Source organism: Peromyscus eremicus, chromosome 8b (genome assembly GCF_949786415.1).
Source record: "Peromyscus eremicus chromosome 8b, PerEre_H2_v1, whole genome shotgun sequence".
Lineage (NCBI taxonomy): Eukaryota > Metazoa > Chordata > Mammalia > Rodentia > Cricetidae > Peromyscus > Peromyscus eremicus.
In genome coordinates, this window is record NC_081424.1 from 35,777,728 (window position 1) to 35,798,748 (window position 21,021).

Consider the following 21,021-nt stretch of genomic DNA (forward strand, 5'->3'; position numbering starts at 1 on the left):
CCTCTATTTCTTAAATCACATAAAAACTGTGCACTAGCCAGGTGGGATGGTACACACGGGCAATCTAAACGTTCATGAAGCTGAGGCAGGAGCACTGCAGTGAGTTCAAGGACAGCCTGGGTTGTAAAAACTTGCTACCCTCAAAAGGCCTAACAGCATTAGGGTAACGTCTTTGAAGAAACAGAAATACAATCAACTTTAAGGTACACTCAAATTCTGACTCATTGATCTCACCTCAAAACCTCATAAAAAACACAATATAATTTATATCACAATGTTTATAAACTTTACTCACCAGTCCCTATTCTTAGGGCTGACATTATCATTGATAAGCATTTTCAAAAAGTATTCTTGGTTTAAATTACAATCCCATAAATATAATGCATTTACAAATTCTAAAAAGATAAGCAAGTATACTTTAAAACAACATACCTTCTGATTTTCTTCTTTAAAAACTCTCTCCTCCCCTGCTAAACGGGTATGCTTCCTCAGAGCACTTGGAGAGATGTCAATCCTCCTTAATATAAAAGAAAATGTATTTTAAGTTTTAAAATTTACTTTCTGATTCAAAAGGAACAGTTCTACCCATTGTTGGAGGGTACTAGACAATTATGCCTCTCCTAGAGAAACCAATTTGTCACTTTAAGTCTATTGGTTTAATTCCTAAAACAAAAAATAAAAATTATAGATATTAAAAATTAATGAACAACTAGATATGGTGGTAAATGACTCTAATCCACAAGTCCAGAGAAAAAAGATTCCTTTGAGTTTGAGGCCCACATACACCACATGAGTATGTGGCCAGCCAAAGCTCCACAGCAAAATCCTGCCTCAAACACAAAACAAACCAATTAAAATGTTTTGGGTGATTTTTATATATAAATGATAGCGGACCTTTTAAGCATTGTTATATTTAAACCACAAAAAAAGAAAAAATATTCTGATTATTTTAAATAATCATCATGCAATTATAACACATTAGTATATCCAATATTAATATTGCTATTAACATTCTAATAAATTACTGGTTCTAAGAGTTCTTATAATTTCATGTATTTGGTTCAATTTTTCTGTGATTCTGAACCTTTCTGTTTTAAACTCTTATTAGTTAAAAACTTCTCAATGCTTCTTTAGGAGCCATCAGCCACCAAAATACTTCAGCAACTAAGCAGCAGCAAGTTAAGAGACTTTTTTTACCACTATCCTGTAAAGTAATCTGTAGATGAAATACTGATGTCTAGCATTAACTAACTTGTTCCAAATGCAACGAAGTGCCAGAACTCAGACTGAACACAACTGGCAGAAATATTCATGCTTTTTCATTATAAACTCTTCTGCTTCTCAATTTTTACCTCACACGGACTCAGCAAATTCAAGGGTTCCTTTAGGCATTCACTCCCCAACCCCGGCCCCCCAAACCTACAGCTGTTTCAATCCTACAGTGATACACGCAAGTTCCGTCCGGGACCCACCTGTGGATCTCAGGGCTCTTCTGCCGGTTACTATGTTCTTCAGTAGCTTTCTGGTATGAAGTGAACCGCTCATTTAGGGTCACTGCAGGTGACTTGAAGTATTGCTCTGTTGATTTAGGAGAAACACTGCCGAATTAGGAATCTTAATTTTAAGGGGGGATTTTCATTTGTGATAGAAGGGCATGGAGCAGGTGAAAGAAAATAAAAATACCCAAGAAAGCTAGCAGAAGAGAATCAAGTGTTTAAAATAAAAATTCCTGCTCTTTGTTACTTCCTTTGTACCTCAACACAGGATTTCAAAGGTCCTCACAGGTCCCTGTCAATACTAAATACAACCCCAAGACAATTAATAGATTAATCAAGACTTTAACTCCATGCTGATAAACTATTTCCTCAAACAGAACAAAAAACCATAATAGGTGGTATGTCCTTAAACCTGCCAATTAAACAAAGTTGTCTCTTCAACTAATCATTTGCAGAAATCAAAAATAAAAGAAAATAGTATCAATAGTTTGAGTAAACTAGTAAAATTATTTTAAGTATGATGACATATCAACAGAAATGGCTTTACAAAAAAGTGAATATTGCCATTCAATTGGGAAAAAAACTTTGAAATTGATTTACATTCACTAATTCCTCCAAAAAAAATCTGGCATCTTGGCAAACCTGACAACACATAGGATACGGTATCTTTCTTTAAGCAATTTTTAAATGAGTAATAACAATATTGATTAGTTTCTACACCAGTTGAAGATACACTGTAAATGTAAAAGAGAGACATATAGAGTCATGAACTATGAAATGTTACATTATGAAGCAAGCTATCTGCTTAACAGGTCAACATACATCTGTGTCAACTTACCGCCCAATATCCAGCACATGTCTCATAACCAATCATTACAACTTGAAACGGCCACTACAAGGGTAGTGCCTCAATCATAATTCCATGAAACCCAGGAATTTGAGCTAGCAACTCAGTTTTTATGCCATTTTTGCCAGGAAGACAGAAGATTCAACTTTGCCTGTATCTTTCAACAGCTATTTTACTTTGAAACATGGATTTTGCCATTTCAAAACATATTCCAGGACCTAGTTACAATGAAAAAGAAAACATCACTGGGCATTTTCAGCTCTATATAAAGTAAGAGCTGTTCAGATCGGTTGCACAACACCAATTATGAAACATAACTACAGATCCTCTAAAAAAAAGAAAAAAGAAAAGGAAAAAGGAAAAAAATGTATCAAAATCTGATCTCAAAATTCAACAAAGTGTGGAGACAGGTCAAAAAAAATGTTGAAAAAAAGAAAAAATGTTAATGCTTCCTAATTTTATGTGCCACAATACTATAGTCATAAAGGTCATACTATGGTTCACAAGCTTATCTACAGCTGAACAGCAAGATTCTCTTGTTACCATGCTGACTATAGCCAAAAAGAAATTCATTAACTATTACTCAGTATAAGGAATGTGAGTGACAAATTTCAGCTATTGTGAGTTGTTCATGCGACCAACTTTACAAAAAAAGAGAGAGAGAGAGAGCAAGACCAACAGCCATCAAGTTTCCTGGAAAAGAACCTGCTAAACACAAAATAACCACAGCAAAACTTATCTAATTGACCCTACACAAAATTGTACCCTAACACCTTTGAAATTATTAGCAGCTTTTAAACTAAAACTACATACTGGTGAAAATATGAATTCATGACTTCAGCTACAATGAACCCTTTTATTTTTTTAGAACCTAAAGAAATATCTTATTACTCTATCTAATTCATCATTACTCATATAATCACTAACACAGTTGTAAATTTCTTGAGCTTTTACTGCTTTAAGAATTCTTGACTATTTTAAATAATAAACCAAGAGAACTGAAGTATTAAATTAAGTAGCACAAATTTAGCAACTATTTTTCCAATGCCTCAGATTTCTATAAACTGATTACAAATTCTTGGTAAAATAACAGTAACAATACTGCCTAGAGTTGTTATAAACTTATGCATTATGTGTCACCAAGTCATAGGCATACAATGATAGTTCATCTTTAAACAGTCTTAGTCTTCACTTGACATGCAGTATGACATATTTAAATTTTCAGCATTAAACGAACCTGTATTCTACTTTGACATGATACAGATTATTGTGTTTTAACTTCAGTCATTTGATCATCTTATATTCATTCGTCTCAACGCTAACAACACTGGTATCCGCTCTACAAAATATTTCCCAAACATTTAATATTTAATAGTACTGATACATCATACCTACTAGCTCAATTAACACAGCTATTATTCAACTTAACTCTTTATTTTGCATGCAAGAAAAGTTCACTTCATGATACTAAATATATTAAGCATACCTTTAACATGATGAACCAAGGATACAATGTGTTGTATAAATGACTCTGAAGTGCTTTTGCTGGCCTGAGGCAACTTAATGTGGTCAAAGATGGATCGGAATTCTTGCTCCTTCTTGACAGAATGGACAAGCGTACTAGCAAGTAGCCTGTCTTTAGTCAAGGATGCTGGCCTAGAATATATCAAAAACAAACACACATACACACACACACAAAATACAGCATTGGTTGAATGTGTAAATTCCATGTTCAGAAAAATAATTTTACCCTTAACTACCTCTAGATTACTCACTAGGCAGCAATGTGGAATTACCTGTTAGAATCATCAAGAGGAACAGGTGCCATTTTGAGTTTGACTTCAGGACGATGAGAGTCACTGGCTATCATTTTGATCCTAAGCGGGCTCTCCTCTCTGAAGATAGACTTTTCTCGGGTCTCTAGATTCTTGTGTAGAGGGGGACTGTAATCAAAGAGGTCTTTGAGCTTTTCAGACTTTACCTGCTCAGGTGACTGTGTCTCTTTCTTTACTGTTATTCTTTCAGAACCTTTGTCCTCTTCCTTGTGCTTATCCTTTGCAGTGCTAGGCCTTTCCACTAGGTATCCAGTCTCTTTCAGTTTGTAAGTTTTTTCTTCTCTAAATCCATCACTTTCTCTACTGCCTTTTAGTGAAACTTTGGACTTGTACTTGGGTCCTTCCTCCTCAGTATTCCGATGAGATGAAGTAGCAAAACTCTTCCCCTGATCAGCCAGGACCGATTTCCTAAACTGTCTATAATCCTCTGTCTCCTCTGTATCATCCCCTTCGGAATCATTGAATTTTTGTTTTCCGGACTCTTTATCACTGAAGTAATCTAGAACTTCCTGGTCTTCCCAATCTCCCTCTCCCCTGCCTTTCTCTGACGCTTTCTCCTTTGGAGCCTCTTTATCCCTGGGATTACCCCTATCAAGCAGGAACACTCTAGACTCTTCATCTGTGAACCTGTGAACAAGAAAAGGACAGTAACTCTGGATTGCATTCACTGTAGACAATTTGCATATTTAAATGTGCTGTCCAACAAAAGAAAATCATCCTACTAAAAAGTAACCTCTTTTTTGGTTTTTTTTTTCCCCAGACAGGGTTTCTCTGTGTAGTTTTGGTGCCTGTCCTGGATCTCGCTCTGTAGACCAGGCTGGCCTCGAACTCACAGAAATCTGCCTCCCAAGTGCTGGGATTAAAGGTGTGTGCCACCACCACCTAACCTTACTCTTAAAACCATTAAAAGCATTCACACAGAATATATATTTTTAAAGGTCCCAAAGTCTAAGGTAAAACTATCCTCAAAAACCTATTCTCTGCAGTCACCTACCAGAAGTTTACACTAACAAATCAAAATTGTAAGCTATACAAATACCTACTAAAATTCAATCTGTACTTATGTTCAAATTTTCAGATTTCACTTTTTATATTTTGCAATAGGGTTTCATGTATCTCAGGCTAGTCTCCAACTTTCTATGAAGTGGACACTCTTGAACCTCCCGCCTCCACCTCTCTATATGAGGATTACAGGTATGTACGTACCACATTTACCTTTTTCTATCAATATAAACAAGAGCTCACAGACACTTTAATAATATTAGGTTGAATCAGTATTATACTCAATCACAAAAATAGCTCGTGTAAAATTTACTCTAAAAAATAATGACTTCTGGAAATAATATAAGCTAATCATCAGTCCAGTGAAAAGTTCTAGGTTGCACAGTAAAAAAAAAAAATCATGAACAGCATATCTGTTCTACTTCCTCACTTTTTAGGTCAATCATACTGTATTCAGAATCGAATTTTCATTAACTTACTAGCATCTCTTTCTGTGATGCTTGAAAATATCATTTAAACAAAGGACTTAAAATGTCATTAGACTCACTGAGAAATATCAAGATGTTTTTTCCAAGTCAGGCAGAATTCACTAAACACTGACAGCTGGATTGTATTTTCACATAAGAACATGTAATATGACCACACTGTCACATTCTAAAGCAAAAAGGAAAAAAATCCCTAACACAAAATTGTTTTGAATATACATCATTAGTTATCTTAGCTACTTAGTTTTTCCTTGTTTATAACTAACTGTGAACTGACTGAAAATGGCTAACATTAAAACCTTTCCTTGTTTATAACTGTGAACTGACTGAAAATAGCTAACATTAAAACAAAGACTAGAAACATCACCAAAACAATTAAAACAATTTAGAATTATCAAGTGGGAACAAGTACAAAGAGTTAAACATATACCACAAAGCTATTTTAAAATCATTACTTAAAAAAATGTTTTTGAAATCATTACTATGATAATATAAATGCCCTACTTCAGGTTCTTACCTTTTTAAAAACTTTCCTGTCTTTGCTGTTTCCTGATCTCCTCCATCAGGATAGAAAGAGGACCGCCCCCTAGATTCCTCTCTTGGAGCATTCTGTGGTGTGATTGTCTTTGCAGGGCTTCTTCGTGAAGGGATATGATGAATTGGACTATTCTGGGAAGGACTATATCGACTAGACCCATTTCCAACGGAACCAGATCCAGACCTTTCGGGACTGTGCTGAATGGAATGTGAATGCTGAGAAGGGGTATTTTTGGCAGAGTGGACTGTACTAAGCATAGGGGCATCTGAGCAAGATGAACTCTGACTGGGTGGTGTAGCAATAGGTGAAGGACTATGAGGTGATCTTGGACTATTATCATAAGCTGAAAGGCCAGGCCAAATATCCCCAGATGTGGCAGATTTATTAAACTCATCAATAGACTCAGATGGATCATGTTCAAATGTATCCTTTGGTTCCTCCTGGGATTTGTTTTTCAAAGGACTCTCTTCTTGGGGTTCCCCTTCAGCTTTTTTGGTTTGTTTTTCCTGAGACCCTCGTCTTTTAGAGACAGGAGATTTGCTATATGGGGACGAAGAACGAGATGATGATGACCTTGGAGACCTAGAGGATCTGTATGACCGGCGAGATCTGCTTCGGGATCTTTGAGAAGAAACGGATCTTCTTTTTGGACTCCTGGAACGTGACCGACCTCGTCTAGGACTCCTAGAATGCCTTCTATTCCAGACAGGTCTATAGCCACCTCGATGGTATCTACCACCTCCTCCTTGATAATACCCTCTACCCCTTCCTCTGTACCCATAAGGCCGTCTCATTCCTCTATTATTCCTGTAATCTCGACGATAATCTCTAGAATAAATACGATCTCTACTACGAGACCTTGAATATGTCCTGGAACGAGACCTAGAACTAAAAATGAAATAAGTATCAATTTAAGAAAAATAAAGTACTTCATTCTACCATTTTAGATACATCAGGCTGATTAAAACATATACATACAAGGTACAATTATAGATACTTAAAAACCTCATTTGTATGAAAGTTTACTGTTTCTGGCATGTTTAAAGCTTGTGTCCAAAGTAAACAATGACAGTACAATTATAATAGGCCTTGGGAAAGTAGGCATAGGAAATATGAGAGAGAATATCAATATATACAACGGAAGATTATATAACACAACTAGGCTGACACTAAAGGTCATAGTGTAAAAGAAATTTAAATGGCACCATCAATTGCTAATAAGGAAAATGGAATTATATACAGTGAAATGCCACTGATATTCAGCAAAGCTGATTATTTAAAACAGAAAAATTACGAACTAGTATCAATTCTCAATAGGCTCCTTTCTGTGCTATGGATATTATTATCTGAAGAAAAATGAATCATTTTTAAACAACAGAAAAAGGAAATCATCCTTTAAAAAAATAGACTCAGAAAGGGAAAATGAGAAAACAATAATTATGATTCAGTGCCAAAGAATTCTTAAAATATCCAGTTCATCTCTTAATATCGAAAAATATAAAGAAGCTCATCATGTATTAGCACAGTACAGTAAGACTCTCAGGTCTTGAGTCACAGTTGATAACTGTGTTACAACTTGGACAATTCTCAATTTCAATTCTAAATGAGGATAACAAATCCAATCCATGGAGTTTTACTGAGAATGAAATACATTAATGGAGTTAGCACTATATACTGTATTAGTAGCCACTATTTCATTAATCAAAGCACCAGAAACACATTAATTCACCTGTATCTCTTCTTTCTAGAATGTGATCTTGATCTTGATCTAGAACTAGATTGTGATCTAGACTTTGATCTTGAAGAATGCGATCTAGAATTGGAGCGGCCCATTTCTTTTCTCCTAATCAAATGAAAAGGAAAAGGGTTAAATCAAATGAAAGGGAAATAGGTTAAATCAATACAGATAAAGATATTTTGATATTTCTTTCCTGATGCCACCTGCATTTTTTCAATCATTACTGTTTTCAAATGAATACTTATTTATAAAACAGGTATATTATCCCTAAATAAAAGTTTTCACTTGCATAACAGATACTATATACTATATACTCAAGATAAAATATTTCTATGAACTAAACACCTATGTGCCTCAATCCAAAGACAATAACTATGGAAGTCAGAAAGCGCAGCATCAGTGAACAGTAGTGTTACATGTTTTTCCATACTCAATACAAAGGCCTACCTACATCACCTGTAAAAAAATAAAATTATATGAGTATTGCAGAAAAGAAACCTGAAAATAGAACATACAAATGTCACAATACAGGCTAGAGAGATGGCTTAGTAGTTAAGAACACTGTCTAAGATGGGCAGGGCAGCATTAAGAAGGGAAGTGGATACAGGGTCCCACCCCTAACCAAGAAGCTATCTACAACTGACACCGCCAAGCACAGGAAAAATCAATTTTCTCCAAAGGAGTCTCAATGGGTGTATTAATCAACTTCAGGGCATACCCAGAGAATACTTGACCAACACAAAATGAACTCAAGGGTATTTCTGCAGAGTCTACAGTGTAGACTTTTTGTCTCATTTTGCTTTGTTTGGCTATTTTTTTGTTTTAATAGTCTTTTGCTTATTTATTTAGATTTGTGTTTTTGTGGGAATGTTTTTTTTTCTTTCTTTCTTTCTTTTTGAGAAACAAAGGCTTGGTGGTAGTGGCCCATGCCTTTAATCCCAGCACTTGGGAGGGAAAGGTAGGTGGATCTCTTTTGAGTTCCGGGACAGTCAGGACTGTTAAAGAGAAACCCTGTCTCGAAAAACCAAGTGAGTAAAAACAAGGAAAGTCAGGCACTAGAATCTTAATTTTTCTAAGCACTGATAGAATCAGACCTCACTAGATACAGAAATCAGTGGCAGTACTGATTTATAAAATGTGCTTTTCCTTAAAAAAAAAGTGAAATCATTGCATGTACAAATGTCACTATTTTAATTTTTCAATGATTCAGAAGGAAACACACACACGCAAATACATACATACATACATACATATATATGTATATAGTCTTAGGCTTTTAAATTTATTTTTTGCCATATAAGTTGAACCCTAAACAGACATCATAGACACTAACCCCCAGGTAGTCAAGCTTCCAAATACAATCAACCTCTGACTGCTCCAGAACTTAAATACTAATAGCTTACTGTTTAGTTACATGTTGTATGCTGCATAAAAATGCAACAGAAAATTTATTGAAGCTGCTCACATGAAGATATCAGTATTATAGTGTACAACAGCAACAAAGTAGCTATGAAATCATTATAGTATGTACTAGAGTTAATAAAGTCACTATTTAATGCTGCGTCTTTGTATTTATTTGTGTGTGTGTGTGTGTGTGTGTGTGTGTGTGTGTGTTTAAGACTGGGTTTCTCTGTGTTGCCCTGGTTGTCCTGGAACTCGCCTGTAGACCAGACTAGCCTCGAACTCAGAGATCTACCTGCTTCTGCCTCCCTAGTGCTGGGCTTTAAAGGCATGTGCCACCATCGCCCATCTGTATTTGTTTATATTTTTCAAAAGCAAATGAACCTGTGCATTATTGTCATAAATCTTAACTTGCATATATTTTATAGTGATAAAGAATTATCTAAGCATTTACATGCAAGTAAGTTTTTCCATTTTTTTTTTCAATTATTTCTAAACCACAGGGTCTACACATCTTTTCAAACTGCTACAAATTTTTTTTTTTGGTTTTTGTTTTTTTTTTTTTTTTTTTGAGACAGGGTTTCTCTGTGTAGCTTTGCGCCTCTCCTGGAACTCACTTGGTAGCCCAGGCTGGCCTCGAACTCACAGAGATCCGCCTGGCTCTGCCTTCCAAGTGCTGGGATTAAAGGCGTGCGCCGCCACCACCACCCGGCCTGCTACGAAGTTTTTAAGCCATCCATGTAACTAACTCTCGGCCAGGTGGCAGACCTGCACTCTCAGCTACTGAGAAGGCTGAAGGGAAAGGATCTCAAGTTCAGAGCCTAACCAGGATAATGTGAGTTCAACACCAGCCTGGGCTACTTAGCAAGCCCAGAAAAGGAGAAGAAAAGGAGAGAAGAGGGTTAATGATACATAGAGCTCTGTAGTAGAGTACTTGCTTAGCAAGCATTAGGTTCTAGGTTCAATCCTTAGAGTAAAATAAAAATAAGAACTGAGCATGTAATTGCTTCGCATGCATAAGGTATGGGGTTTGTTTCCCAGCACTTAAGAGGGGGTGGAACAAACGGAAAACTAAGTTCATTTACTTAAATTTTTGTTCTATGTGTATGGATGATTTGCCTTCATATGTGGTATCATACATGCCTGGTACCCACTGAGGCTGGAAGGTGTCAGGTCTTCCAAAACTAGAGTCACAGGTAGTTGTGAGGTACTATGTGGGTGCTGGAAACTGAACCCATGTCCTCTGGAAGAGCAAGCAGTAAGTACTTTTAACTGCTGAGCCATCTCTCCAGCCTCTATTTATTGTTTTAGTGTGGGTATACAATATGTGTGTGTAGATGCAAAAATGCCACAGTCTACACGTGAAAATCAGACAACTTTATGAAGTTTATAAAGAGTTGCTCTCTTCTTGCTCCATTCAGTGGGTTGAATTGAAATTGTCAGGCTTCCACAGCAAGTGTTTTACTGCTAAGTCATCTTATCTCACCAGCCTCAAGTTCAACGTTAGTCAAGTGCCAATTGTATAACTTTCCAAATTTCTTTTTTTCTTTTTTTTCTTTTTTTAGTTTTTTGAGACAGGGTTTCTGTGTAGTTTTAGTGCCTGTCCTGGATCTCACTCTGTACACCATGCTGGCCTCGAACTCACAGAGATCCGCCTGGCCTGCCTCCCAAGTGCGTGCACCGCCACCGCCCAGCTAACTTCCCAAATTTCTAACTTATTAGGCAACATAAGTAATCATATCCATAAAACTCAATTTACTAATCTTGTAAGAGCCTGTAACTCTCCTATATTTAAATCTTAACTCTCATTAAATAATTCTGAGGGCACTTATTTATTTAGAGTTTGCTATTATAAAACAATACTAGAGTACATTATGGAAGATAATAAGTTGAGCCAAACATGGGGGCACAGGCCTTTAACCCAATACTTGGGAGGCAAGGAAGGTTGATCTCTGTGAGTTCAAAGCTAGCCTGGCCTACATAGTGAGCTCTAGGCCAGCCAGAACTGGGGGGAGGGGGGAGCGACCCTGTCTCAAAAAAACCCAAAATAAAAAATGGAAAGGTTTTGACCTGAGGATGATGAGAAAGGAGTGTCATCGCAGCACTGGGTATCCATCAGGGCTACAGAACAAGACTGTCTCAAAAACCAAGGGGTGGTGGTGGTTTCCTTTTGTTTTTAAATGGCATTTTGTGTCCTGAGTCTTAGGGAACACATTTATAGAAGTGGAAAAAGCTAATACACAATGGAGAAATGAAAAGAACAGTTTCCTAAAACTAACTCAAAATCTGAGTTTACAGAAAACACCCCCACCCCACCCCCAAAAAGAAAAAATGTTCCAGGCAACTTTGTTTGGTAGTACTAGGGGCTAGACCTAGGGCCTTGTCGTATTAGGCAAGTACCCTACTTCTTGAGCTCCATCTCCAAGGCCAGTTTGCAACACTCTGAATCACTTCATCTGATTCAGGTTGGCAGCCAATTTTCTCAAGTAAGTCAAAAGTAAAACCTATAGAACATGAATGTCATTTACCTTGGGCTTTATGCAGGATCCAGAAGTCAGTGATGTCTCTAAGATACTGCCAAAATTCTTCCTGTAGAGAATGTTACGGGAAATTAAACTCTAAATTCAAATTCCTAGCAAAGATTTTTTTAAAACGGAGTTTGAGTTTATGGTAAGCTAGATATGTACTACTTATAATACATATATTAGGACTAGCAATAAATTATGTAGCCCAAACCTCCACTCTGGCCTCTTGAGTACTAAAATACAGGCATGCACCTTGCCTGACTTAGGAAACAGTAAACTTTTATCATAACAATTTACCTAAGCTGGTCATGCTGGGAAATAATGCTAGCACTTGCAAAGCTAAGCAGAAGGATGGTGATTCTGAGGTTAGCCTGAGCTATGGAGTACAGCCTATGTTAGCTTTGTGACAAAAGAGGCCAGAGAATATGGCTCATTGGTTAAGAGCACTGGCTGCTATTCCAGAGGACTACTGTTCAATTCCCAGAACCCAGAGGGTGGTTCATAACCACCTGCAACCAGTTTCAAGGGATCTGCACCCTCTTCTGGCCTCCAAAAGCACCAAACACAAACCTGGCGCAGACCTAAATGTAGACAAAACATAAAATAATTTGACCAACAACAGTAACACCTACAATCCACAAATTAGGGCAAGAAGGCAAGAGAGTAGGTTTAAGTTCATCCTCAGCTATATAGTGAGTTCCAAGCTCCTAGGCTACATGAGATCCTACACAACCGTCAAAACCAAATCTTTCTAGACATAATGCAGCAAAGTATCATGTAACTGATAGCTATTTCTAATTGTAGCCACCTGACCTTTAGGGAACAAATGTCACTGCATCAGAAAAATCTCAAAATCATCTTCACATATGAAAACAAAACATGTAAGCAGCCTGAAGTTAATAGTCATAATGCTATATTTTTCTAATATCTACAACAGCTCTGCTTATTTTCTTTTTGTTTTTTTTGGGTTTTTTGGGTTTTTTTTTTTTTGCTTTTCAAGACAGGGCTTCTCTGTGTAGTGTTGGCTGTCCTGGAACTCATTCTCCTGCCTCTGCATCTTGAGTGCTAGGATTAATGGTGTGTACCACCACAGCCCAGCTCTGCTCCTTTTCTTAAAACTTCCTATTATCTAAAACCGATTTTAAAAAATTCCTTCAACTGCAACCACAGTAACTTATGCCAAAACCATTCTTACACAAGTATCAGATTAACCATCTAAGAAACAGGCAGCAATGACACAGTCTATGGGAATCAATACTCCTAAGCTAATTGGCCATTACTATGGAAGTAAATTTAATGTTATGCACACACTTATCAATACTGAAAAGGTTCCAACTTTGTGAATAATATACAGAGATTATCAGTTATATTCAAACAAAGGTCCAAAATCACTAGAACAGAAATTGCTCAGATTCTTTTGTATTTGTTGGGGCGGGGTGTTTGTTTTTGTTTTTGAAGGCAGAGTTTCTGTGTAGCCCTGGCCATCCTGGAACTCACTCTGTAGACACTCAGAGATCTGCCTGCCTCTGCCTCCCAAGTGCTGGGATTAAAGGTGTGCACCACCACCAGCACCAGAACAGAAATTAAACTAAAGAATATATAACTGTCGTTAAGAGGCCAGCACATAAATAGATTTGAGATACATATACTAAAATAAAAATCCATAAATCTTACTATGTAATAATCAAATTTAAAAATGCTATTTTGGAAATACAAAGAAGAAATAGTACAATTAAATGTGTCAATCAATAATTGCATCCCGCAAACAGCCATTGCCCTTCACCTGGAAAGATTTAGAAAGTAGTGAAACCAAAAACCCAAGTGGACTTTGGCACAAAACTAAATATATTTCTAAAGTTTGTACAAGTTAGGTTTTTTAAATACCGAAATCCCCAAGTAGATTCTAGAAAAAGTTAACTTTCTAAATCGGTTTCTGTGTTAGAGCGATGCAGCAAAGTTTGAAGTCCTTGCTGGGCTACCACTTCCCTTGAGTTGAATCCCAGCACCCATGTAAAAAGCTAGCATGGTGGTGATGCACACCTGTCAGCTGAGAGCTGGGAGGCAGACAGGAGCCCCAGGAGATCACTGTCAAGTCAACCCAGAGAACTGCTGAACTCTAAGTTCCATCAGAGACCTATCTTAGAAAATAAAATTGAGAGCAATAGGGAAAGACACCCCAGCCCCACCCATACATACATAGGCGTGCACAGCCATACTCATAGATGCCCATACCACACACTACACATAAAACTTTATTCTGACTTAGAAGTCATTATCACTGATTTCACCACTAGAAATAAGAACTTTAGCTAACACTTGGCCTAAACATTTCCAAACAGCTAATTTCAATCTGTATATTCATAGAATCAACTGCCAAGTTTCTTTAATCCAAGCCATGACTTTTTTAAGGTCCAAGAAAATGTACACTAAAAAGAGAAAACTGAGGAAAAAATATGAACTGCAGACTGCTGAAACCAATGAGCATATTGCTTGTTCAGATACATTCATGAATTCACGCCAACAATATGTGACATCCAATGGTCAGTATCAAAGACTATCATGCCCAGGGTTGGACATGTGTACTCTCAGCAATGGAGAGGGAGGAGAATCTTAAATTCCAGGCCAGCCTGAGTTACGCAAGGGGATGGGAGGAAGAGAACATCAAATGGTGACAATTACCACACCGGAGGGCTGAAAAAAAAGCAAAAGAAGGTGATGTGTTAAAGGAATGATTAGGAGAACTTAGGTAATAAGGTACCATTTAAGCTAAAGACAAGAAAAGCACAAAGACCTCGAAGGTACAAGGTTCTAGGCAGAGATCCAAACTTGACCTATTCGGAACAGAAAGGGTAATGAAGCTGAAGCACTGAGATGAAGAGTTGCGGGTCTTAAGTCAAGGGACATGTAGAAATGGAACACATTTAACAGCCTCTAGTAGGCCACAGCACACAATGTAATTCCACGGTTTTCTTTCCTTGTGTGATGTATGCATCATGTGTGCATGCATGCAGGTGCAAGGCCAGAGGCTGGAATCAGAATGTCTTCTCCAATCAGTTCTCCACAGAATCTCATCACCCTCTGGACTGAAGTGGCTCACAAGCCTCTGCCCCCTCCTACCTCCACTCCCTCATACTAGATTACAGGCCTGGCTGTTCAGGTGTGTGCTAGAGATCCAAACTCGGGTCCCCAGGTTTCTGCAGCAAGCACTATACTGAACTGAGCCCCTCCATCAACCCCACTCCACGGCTGCTGAGGTTTGAGGAGAGTCCTAATTATCTGATCTACATTTTTGGGTGCTGCCGTGCAGAGGATAATAACCTAGAAAGAACAAGTAGACAAATTAGACAGTTCAAAGCTAAATATAATAGTTATCTAGAAAAGATGGTAGCAAAGGGCGGAAAAGACACAAGTCCAGAATTTAGTATCAAATTATACTTAACAATATTCACTATTTGTTTGGAGTACACAGAATATCAAAGTAAGAAAAACTGATGGAGATCCCAAATTCTAACAGTCTGATACGTAAGCATCTGGGAGAAAGACATGTCGGGAACAAAAACAAAGAGAGATGTTTGTGGTTTTCGGGTACACAGTCACAGACTATAGACAGTCAGAGCCTGACTGAATTCCAGACCTCAAAGTCTGTGTTCTGGTCACTGCACTAACTGGTGTCTTTACGGGGCTAAAACTCAAGCACCAAATTTTCAACTGCCAAACTTCCCTCTACTTCTAACCAAGGCTGCCTATTGAAAGACTCCAATTGAAACAGAGAACAAGTTGCCTCATGAATCTTTAGTTCATCACAGTAAGGAACTCAGAAGAAAGTTTTGTCTTTAAACATGAAGTCATGCCTGCTGGTGGCGGTAGTGGTGGCGGCAGCAGCACAGACTTAATCCCAGCACTTGGGAGGTAGAGACAGGCAGAGTTCGAGGCCAGCCTAGTCTACAGAGTGAGTTCCAGGACAGCCAGGGCTACACAGAGAAACCCTGTCTCAACAAACCAAATTAATTGGTTTAATTAAATTAAATCCATAAATGTCTTAGAACTTTTTTTTAATGTATAAGATTGGCTAGAAAACAAGTGATTAAAGGAAATGTTCATCAAGCTTGGTGACATGGTCTTGTGATTATAGCCTTTGGGAGGCATGACGGACCACAGGGTGAGGACCAGCCTGGACTATCAGATAGAGAGATGGAGAGATAGGGAGATAGAGAGATAGACAGATAGATAGATATAGATAGATAAATAAGGATTGATTAGATATAGACAGATAAGACAGACAGACAGGTCAATCGATTGATCATTGATCCAGGCATAATATCACAATCTGTAAAACCAGTCTCTTGTCCCAGCACTCAGGAGGCAGACAAAAGCATCTCAGCAAGTTCAAGGTCAGCTCAGTCTACAATGCAAGTTCTAGGATAATCAGGGATATTCAATTAGACCTGTTTCAAAACAAAATTTTTTTAAAAAATCTAAAATAAAGCTGCTCAAAGTAGATTCTTTGTCTTGTGATTTCAAACTTTTTTGTTTTTCAAGACAGTTTCTTTGTGTAGCCTTGGATGTCCTGGAACTAGTTCTGTAGACCACGCTGGCCTCACCTCACAGAATCCACCTACTTCTGCCAGAGTGCTGGGACTAAAGGTGTGCACTACCAGCAACCAGCTAATTTCAAATATATTTAAGCTAAGTCTATTTAACATACTAGGGCCCAAGTTTAAGCAAATTACTGCCCTTCACATCTTTTAAAATCTGGAAAATACATTGTATGTATGTATGTATATTAGGTTCAAATACAGGCTCACTCATTAAATGACAACCCAACATTAGATAAGTTAATCTCTTTCAGGTTTTAATTTCTATAAGTATAAAAAGATTTACAAGTTTATAGCTAAATAATAAAGAGAAAAAGCTAAAGTAACTGACTGGCACATGGTGTATGCTCAGGCATTAGTTATAATTACCGGTTAGCCTTGCTTGTTACAGGTTTTCTGCAGGCTATCCATAAATTTACTTCAAACAACTCATCTATTTAAGAGTACTCCTCTGTTTTCAATACAGCATTAACAAGTATTCTAATAAATTCATTCCAGAAACACTTAATAAAATGTTTGGAATTTTAAAATGCTTCATAGAATGGACAAAAAATATTAAACAAAACACAAAATTCTAAAAATTAGTAAGCATAACCAACCAGAACATGGGAGTTTATCTTACTTTTTTGTTTGATTTTTGAGACAGGGTCTCTCTGTGTAGCCCCAACAGTCCTGAAACTCGATATATAGACCAAGCTAGCTTTGAACTCCCAAGGGCTGAGATTAAAGGTGCAAGTCATCATGCCTGATTCACTATTTTACTTTTGTACCAGACACTTTCCATAATTAAAAGTGAAACAGGTTAGTCACAAACTGTTTGTTTGTTCCAGCTACTTACACTCCCCCACCCCATTTTTTTAAAAACATGAACTAAGAACCACAGTGCATTCTAAACCAAGTTGTGCCACACTCCCTGGCTCATGTGGTCTTAAGTTTTATACCATTCTGGACTCCATCTACGAAAGTGGAGACATAATGGATCAAGTCAAATTAAAGTTTTAGAAATCGCTAAAACATTAAATGAATGTAGGTTAGTACTGTTATTTATGAAGTTCATGGTCAAACTGATTTTCAAAAATCAAGAGTCAAAAATATTAAATGATTATGACTCATAGGTAATATTCATTAGTATTTTTAAGAATGTTTAGCCTGGCGGTGGGTGGGAGGCAGAGCCAGGCGGATCTCTGTGAGTTCGAGGCCAGCCTAGTCTACAAAGCGAGTTCCAGGAAAGGCGCAAAGCTACACAGAGAAACCCTGTCACGAAAAACCAAAAAAAAAAAAAACCAAAGAATGTTTAAGAAGCTAGATACCATATACTCCAACCACTTACAATTACTACCCAGAGATACAATGGTCTGGATTCTCTTATTAACAAATCAAAGTTGCTGGGCGGTGGTGGCGCACGCCTTTAATCCCAGCACTCGGGAGGCAGAGGCAGGTGGATCTCTGTGAGTTCGAGGCCAGCCTGGGCTACCAAGTGAGTTCCAGGAAAGGCACAAAGTTACACAGAGAAACCCTGTCTCGAAAAACCAAAAAAAAAAAAAAAAAAAAAAATCAAAGTTACACAGCAGATTTCAGCTAGTGCATAGTGTTCAACTAATGATTTCAAACGCAGGTCCTGCATTCCCAATCCAACGATCCTTCTTTTACACCACAGATAATCTAATGCAGCTTAGTTTGCTCCCCATATAAGCTGTTCAATAAATTCAACTAGATGCAAGGCTATCACTGAGCAGTACTTTCACCAAACCGGCTGTCAAGTCCTAAAATTGTTTACAAAGATAAGGTCAGCTCTAGGGATGGAGAGTGGGCTCTGTCGACAGAGCTTTCCAGCATGCAGAGCCCAGGGTTTGATTCCCACACGGTAACTGCGTTTGGTAGTAGCTCAAGCCTGTTATTCCAACACAGATGAAATCTCAGCTGTTTGTATGAACTAGGTAAGGACACTCTTTCCATCACGATACCCTGAATTTGGTTAGGACGACACAAAAATGCAAATAAACTTCTAAGTCTTTTCTATGTATAGGTCCTTCATCGCCTAACAGTACCAACTAATTAGAGCTATCTAGAATGCAAATTCAGTGAAGACAAGAAACTTTCTTCAGCGTTTCCCTTTTAATATAAAACAAGTATCTGTGGCAACAGAGTGTAAGTCTGAAGTGACTAATGGTTTTCATCAGTTCTAGCTGCATTTGCTTTCAATTTGTCTTTTTCAACTCTAACAAAAATAAAAATTACATAGTATCCCCGAATTTTGGTTTTTTGATAAGGGTTTTTTCTGTGTAACAGTCCTAGCAGTCCTGGAACTCACTCTGTAGACCAGGCTGGCGTCGAACTCAAAGAGATCCGCCTGCCTCTGCTTCCCAAATGCTGGGATTAATGCTGGGATTAAGGGCTTGCGCCACCACCACTTAGGCCTGATCCTCGAATATGACCTGATAAACCTAAAATGCTGGGCATTGTGTTGAACGTCTATAACCCAAACACATAAAGAACCCATAGTTCGAAGCCACTTGGGCTCATAAGGGCCAGTTTGGAATACATAGATCCAATATTCTGGCCACTCCTCAGGTCAAGGAAAAAAAAAAATCTTAAAACTCAACAGGGACCCGAAGTAGTGACACAAAACTGTTACCCCACCTCTCCCGAAGCTAAAGCAGATTAGCTGCGAGTTCGAGGTCAGCACTGGGCCACAGAGTTATAACCTCAACTTCTTCCTCACCCGTTTACCCCACCAATCACCGCTGCCAATGTCCCGAGTAAATTTCTAAGGCGTGCCAACTCTTACCAAAAAGGCACGTCAGCGCTTGTTATTACTGGAGAATGGGCCCTTCCTACACGCACCCGTTAGGACCCAAATTTCACTCTCGAAAACACTAACTGGGCACCGACTGCTACAGTCAAAAGTGAACGATTGTCCCAAACAGAGTGAGTTGCTAGGAAACCAAAACGATTCACCGTGGAAAAAAAAAAAACTTTCCCGCCAACACCCAGGTGCTGGGCGGTCGGTTACAAACAACAGAGCGGAAGCCTCCTCGATCTGCTAACTTCCACCGGGCCTACACTGACATGTACCCACCCTAGAGGCGAGGAAAGGCAGCTTGATCGCAACGCAGAAAAGTGGTTGATCCGCCCGCTTAACTTTCTCGCAGGTCACCGTTATTTTATCCAAGCCCCGGAAGCCAGGCCAGGAAGAAAAGGCACCTCCTCCCCCTCCCCTCCCCACGCCACGCCCTCCCAAGGCCAACGACAAGCCGGCACCCAAGCGAACACACGCGGCCGCGTTGCCATAGGCAGGAAAAGAAAGGGGAAAAAAAAAAAAAAAAGCACGCCTGCGCAGAACCCCGGGTCGGGCGCGCGCAGGAGTCCCGGGCGGAAAGGGGGGGGGAAGGGAAAGGCAAGGGAGTCTGCGCACGCGCACGGGGAAGGCCGCGCACGGTCTCCGGACCCGAGCCAGGTTCGCAGCCCTGCCCGCGGCTCGCACAGCTCCCCATCCCCCCACCTCTGCGGCCCGTGGCGCCGCTAAAAAAAAAAAAAAAAAATATTAAAAGTAATAAAATAAAAAGACACCCAAGAACGGATGATGAAGATGAAACGCACAAATAACGGCACAGGGTCTCCCAGCGTCTTCTCGCCGCCGATCCGTCGCCACGCACGGAAAAAAAAAAAAAGAGTTATCAATCCCCAACCCGCCTCTCTCCGCGGCTCTTCTGAGTCGCTCCGAACGCAGCGCAAGGCCTACCTGACACGCCGAAGCACGAGTTTCGGGATTTCCTCTCCGTGGTGAACTACACAGCGGCCATTTCCCGACTCCAGGAGGAGACGAAAACCATAGAGGGAGCCTCGACGCGCTAGCTCGGCTCCGTCACTTCCGGCTTGGGGCGTGGCCCTTCGGGGGCCGCTAAGTATCGCGGCAGGCCCCGCCCACCCTTCCGCCCAGGCGCGGCTCGGCAACCGCGGTGGAGAGGGTGCCCCGGGGCTTTCTGGGAAGTCGCGGGGCCGATCTCGCGCGAGGACGTGTCGGTGGCGCCTGGCGGCGCCTGCGTCCGAGCTACGTCTCCGCCGGGGACCCGGCCTCGTTCGGAGGAGCTCCTAGAGCGGTGAGCTGGCCTGGGGCATTCTGAGACGCCTCTCCAGAGCACGCCAGCGGCAGGAGAAGGCCGGCAGGCCCACGCAGACCCGGAAGCGCCCGCCGCGTTTCCCAGACTGTTAAAGGGCTAAATGCACCCGTAGTTGGAAAACCGGACGCCTTCGGCTGTCTCCGGAGTCGCATCGTATTAACTCGGCGTCCGGGCGGCTCCGGGGACAGGCTCAGGCCGTCCGGGCGATTGCGTCATGGGATGGTTCCTAACTTGCCAGACGCCAAAGCCTGGCCCCTGGGGCTTTCTCAAGGTGGACGCGAAGCCTTAAAGTCTGTGCCGACCCGGAAACCGCACACCGTGACTCGATCCGCCAGAATCGTGAATCTGATTGTAAATAGGCGAGCCCGGGTTGATTGGAAACAAATTACAAAGAAAAAGACCTTGAGCGCGTGTACTTGCTATTCTTTTCAAAGCTGG

At 39.6% G+C, this 21,021-nt stretch overlaps 1 protein-coding gene across 8 annotated transcripts in view; it reads right to left on the bottom strand.

Annotated features, from left to right (window-relative positions):
- Bclaf1 (BCL2 associated transcription factor 1) overlaps positions 1-20,406 on the bottom strand; it is a 34,865-nt gene extending 14,459 nt beyond the window's left edge. For 2 of the 8 annotated variants that reach the window (XR_009381016.1, XR_009381017.1), the window contains exons 1-8: positions 20,205-20,406; positions 11,871-11,931; positions 7,933-8,046; positions 6,183-7,091; positions 4,140-4,805; positions 3,830-3,999; positions 1,473-1,578; positions 433-517 (exon numbers count right to left, since the gene is read on the bottom strand). Coding sequence is in view for 6 of the 8 variants with exons in the window: in XM_059272680.1 (XP_059128663.1) it covers positions 433-517; positions 1,473-1,578; positions 3,830-3,999; positions 4,140-4,805; positions 6,183-7,091; positions 7,933-8,036 (2,040 nt within the window). In the remaining 2 variants the exon portion in view is untranslated. Of the gene's footprint in view, positions 1-432; positions 518-1,472; positions 1,579-3,829; positions 4,000-4,139; positions 4,806-6,182; positions 7,092-7,932; positions 8,047-11,870; positions 11,932-19,541; positions 19,561-20,204 lie in introns of those variants that run through there. The other 6 variants (XM_059272681.1, XM_059272680.1, XM_059272679.1 and 3 more) reach the window with 6 other exon arrangements.
- Between the last annotated feature and the right edge of the window lie 615 nt (positions 20,407-21,021).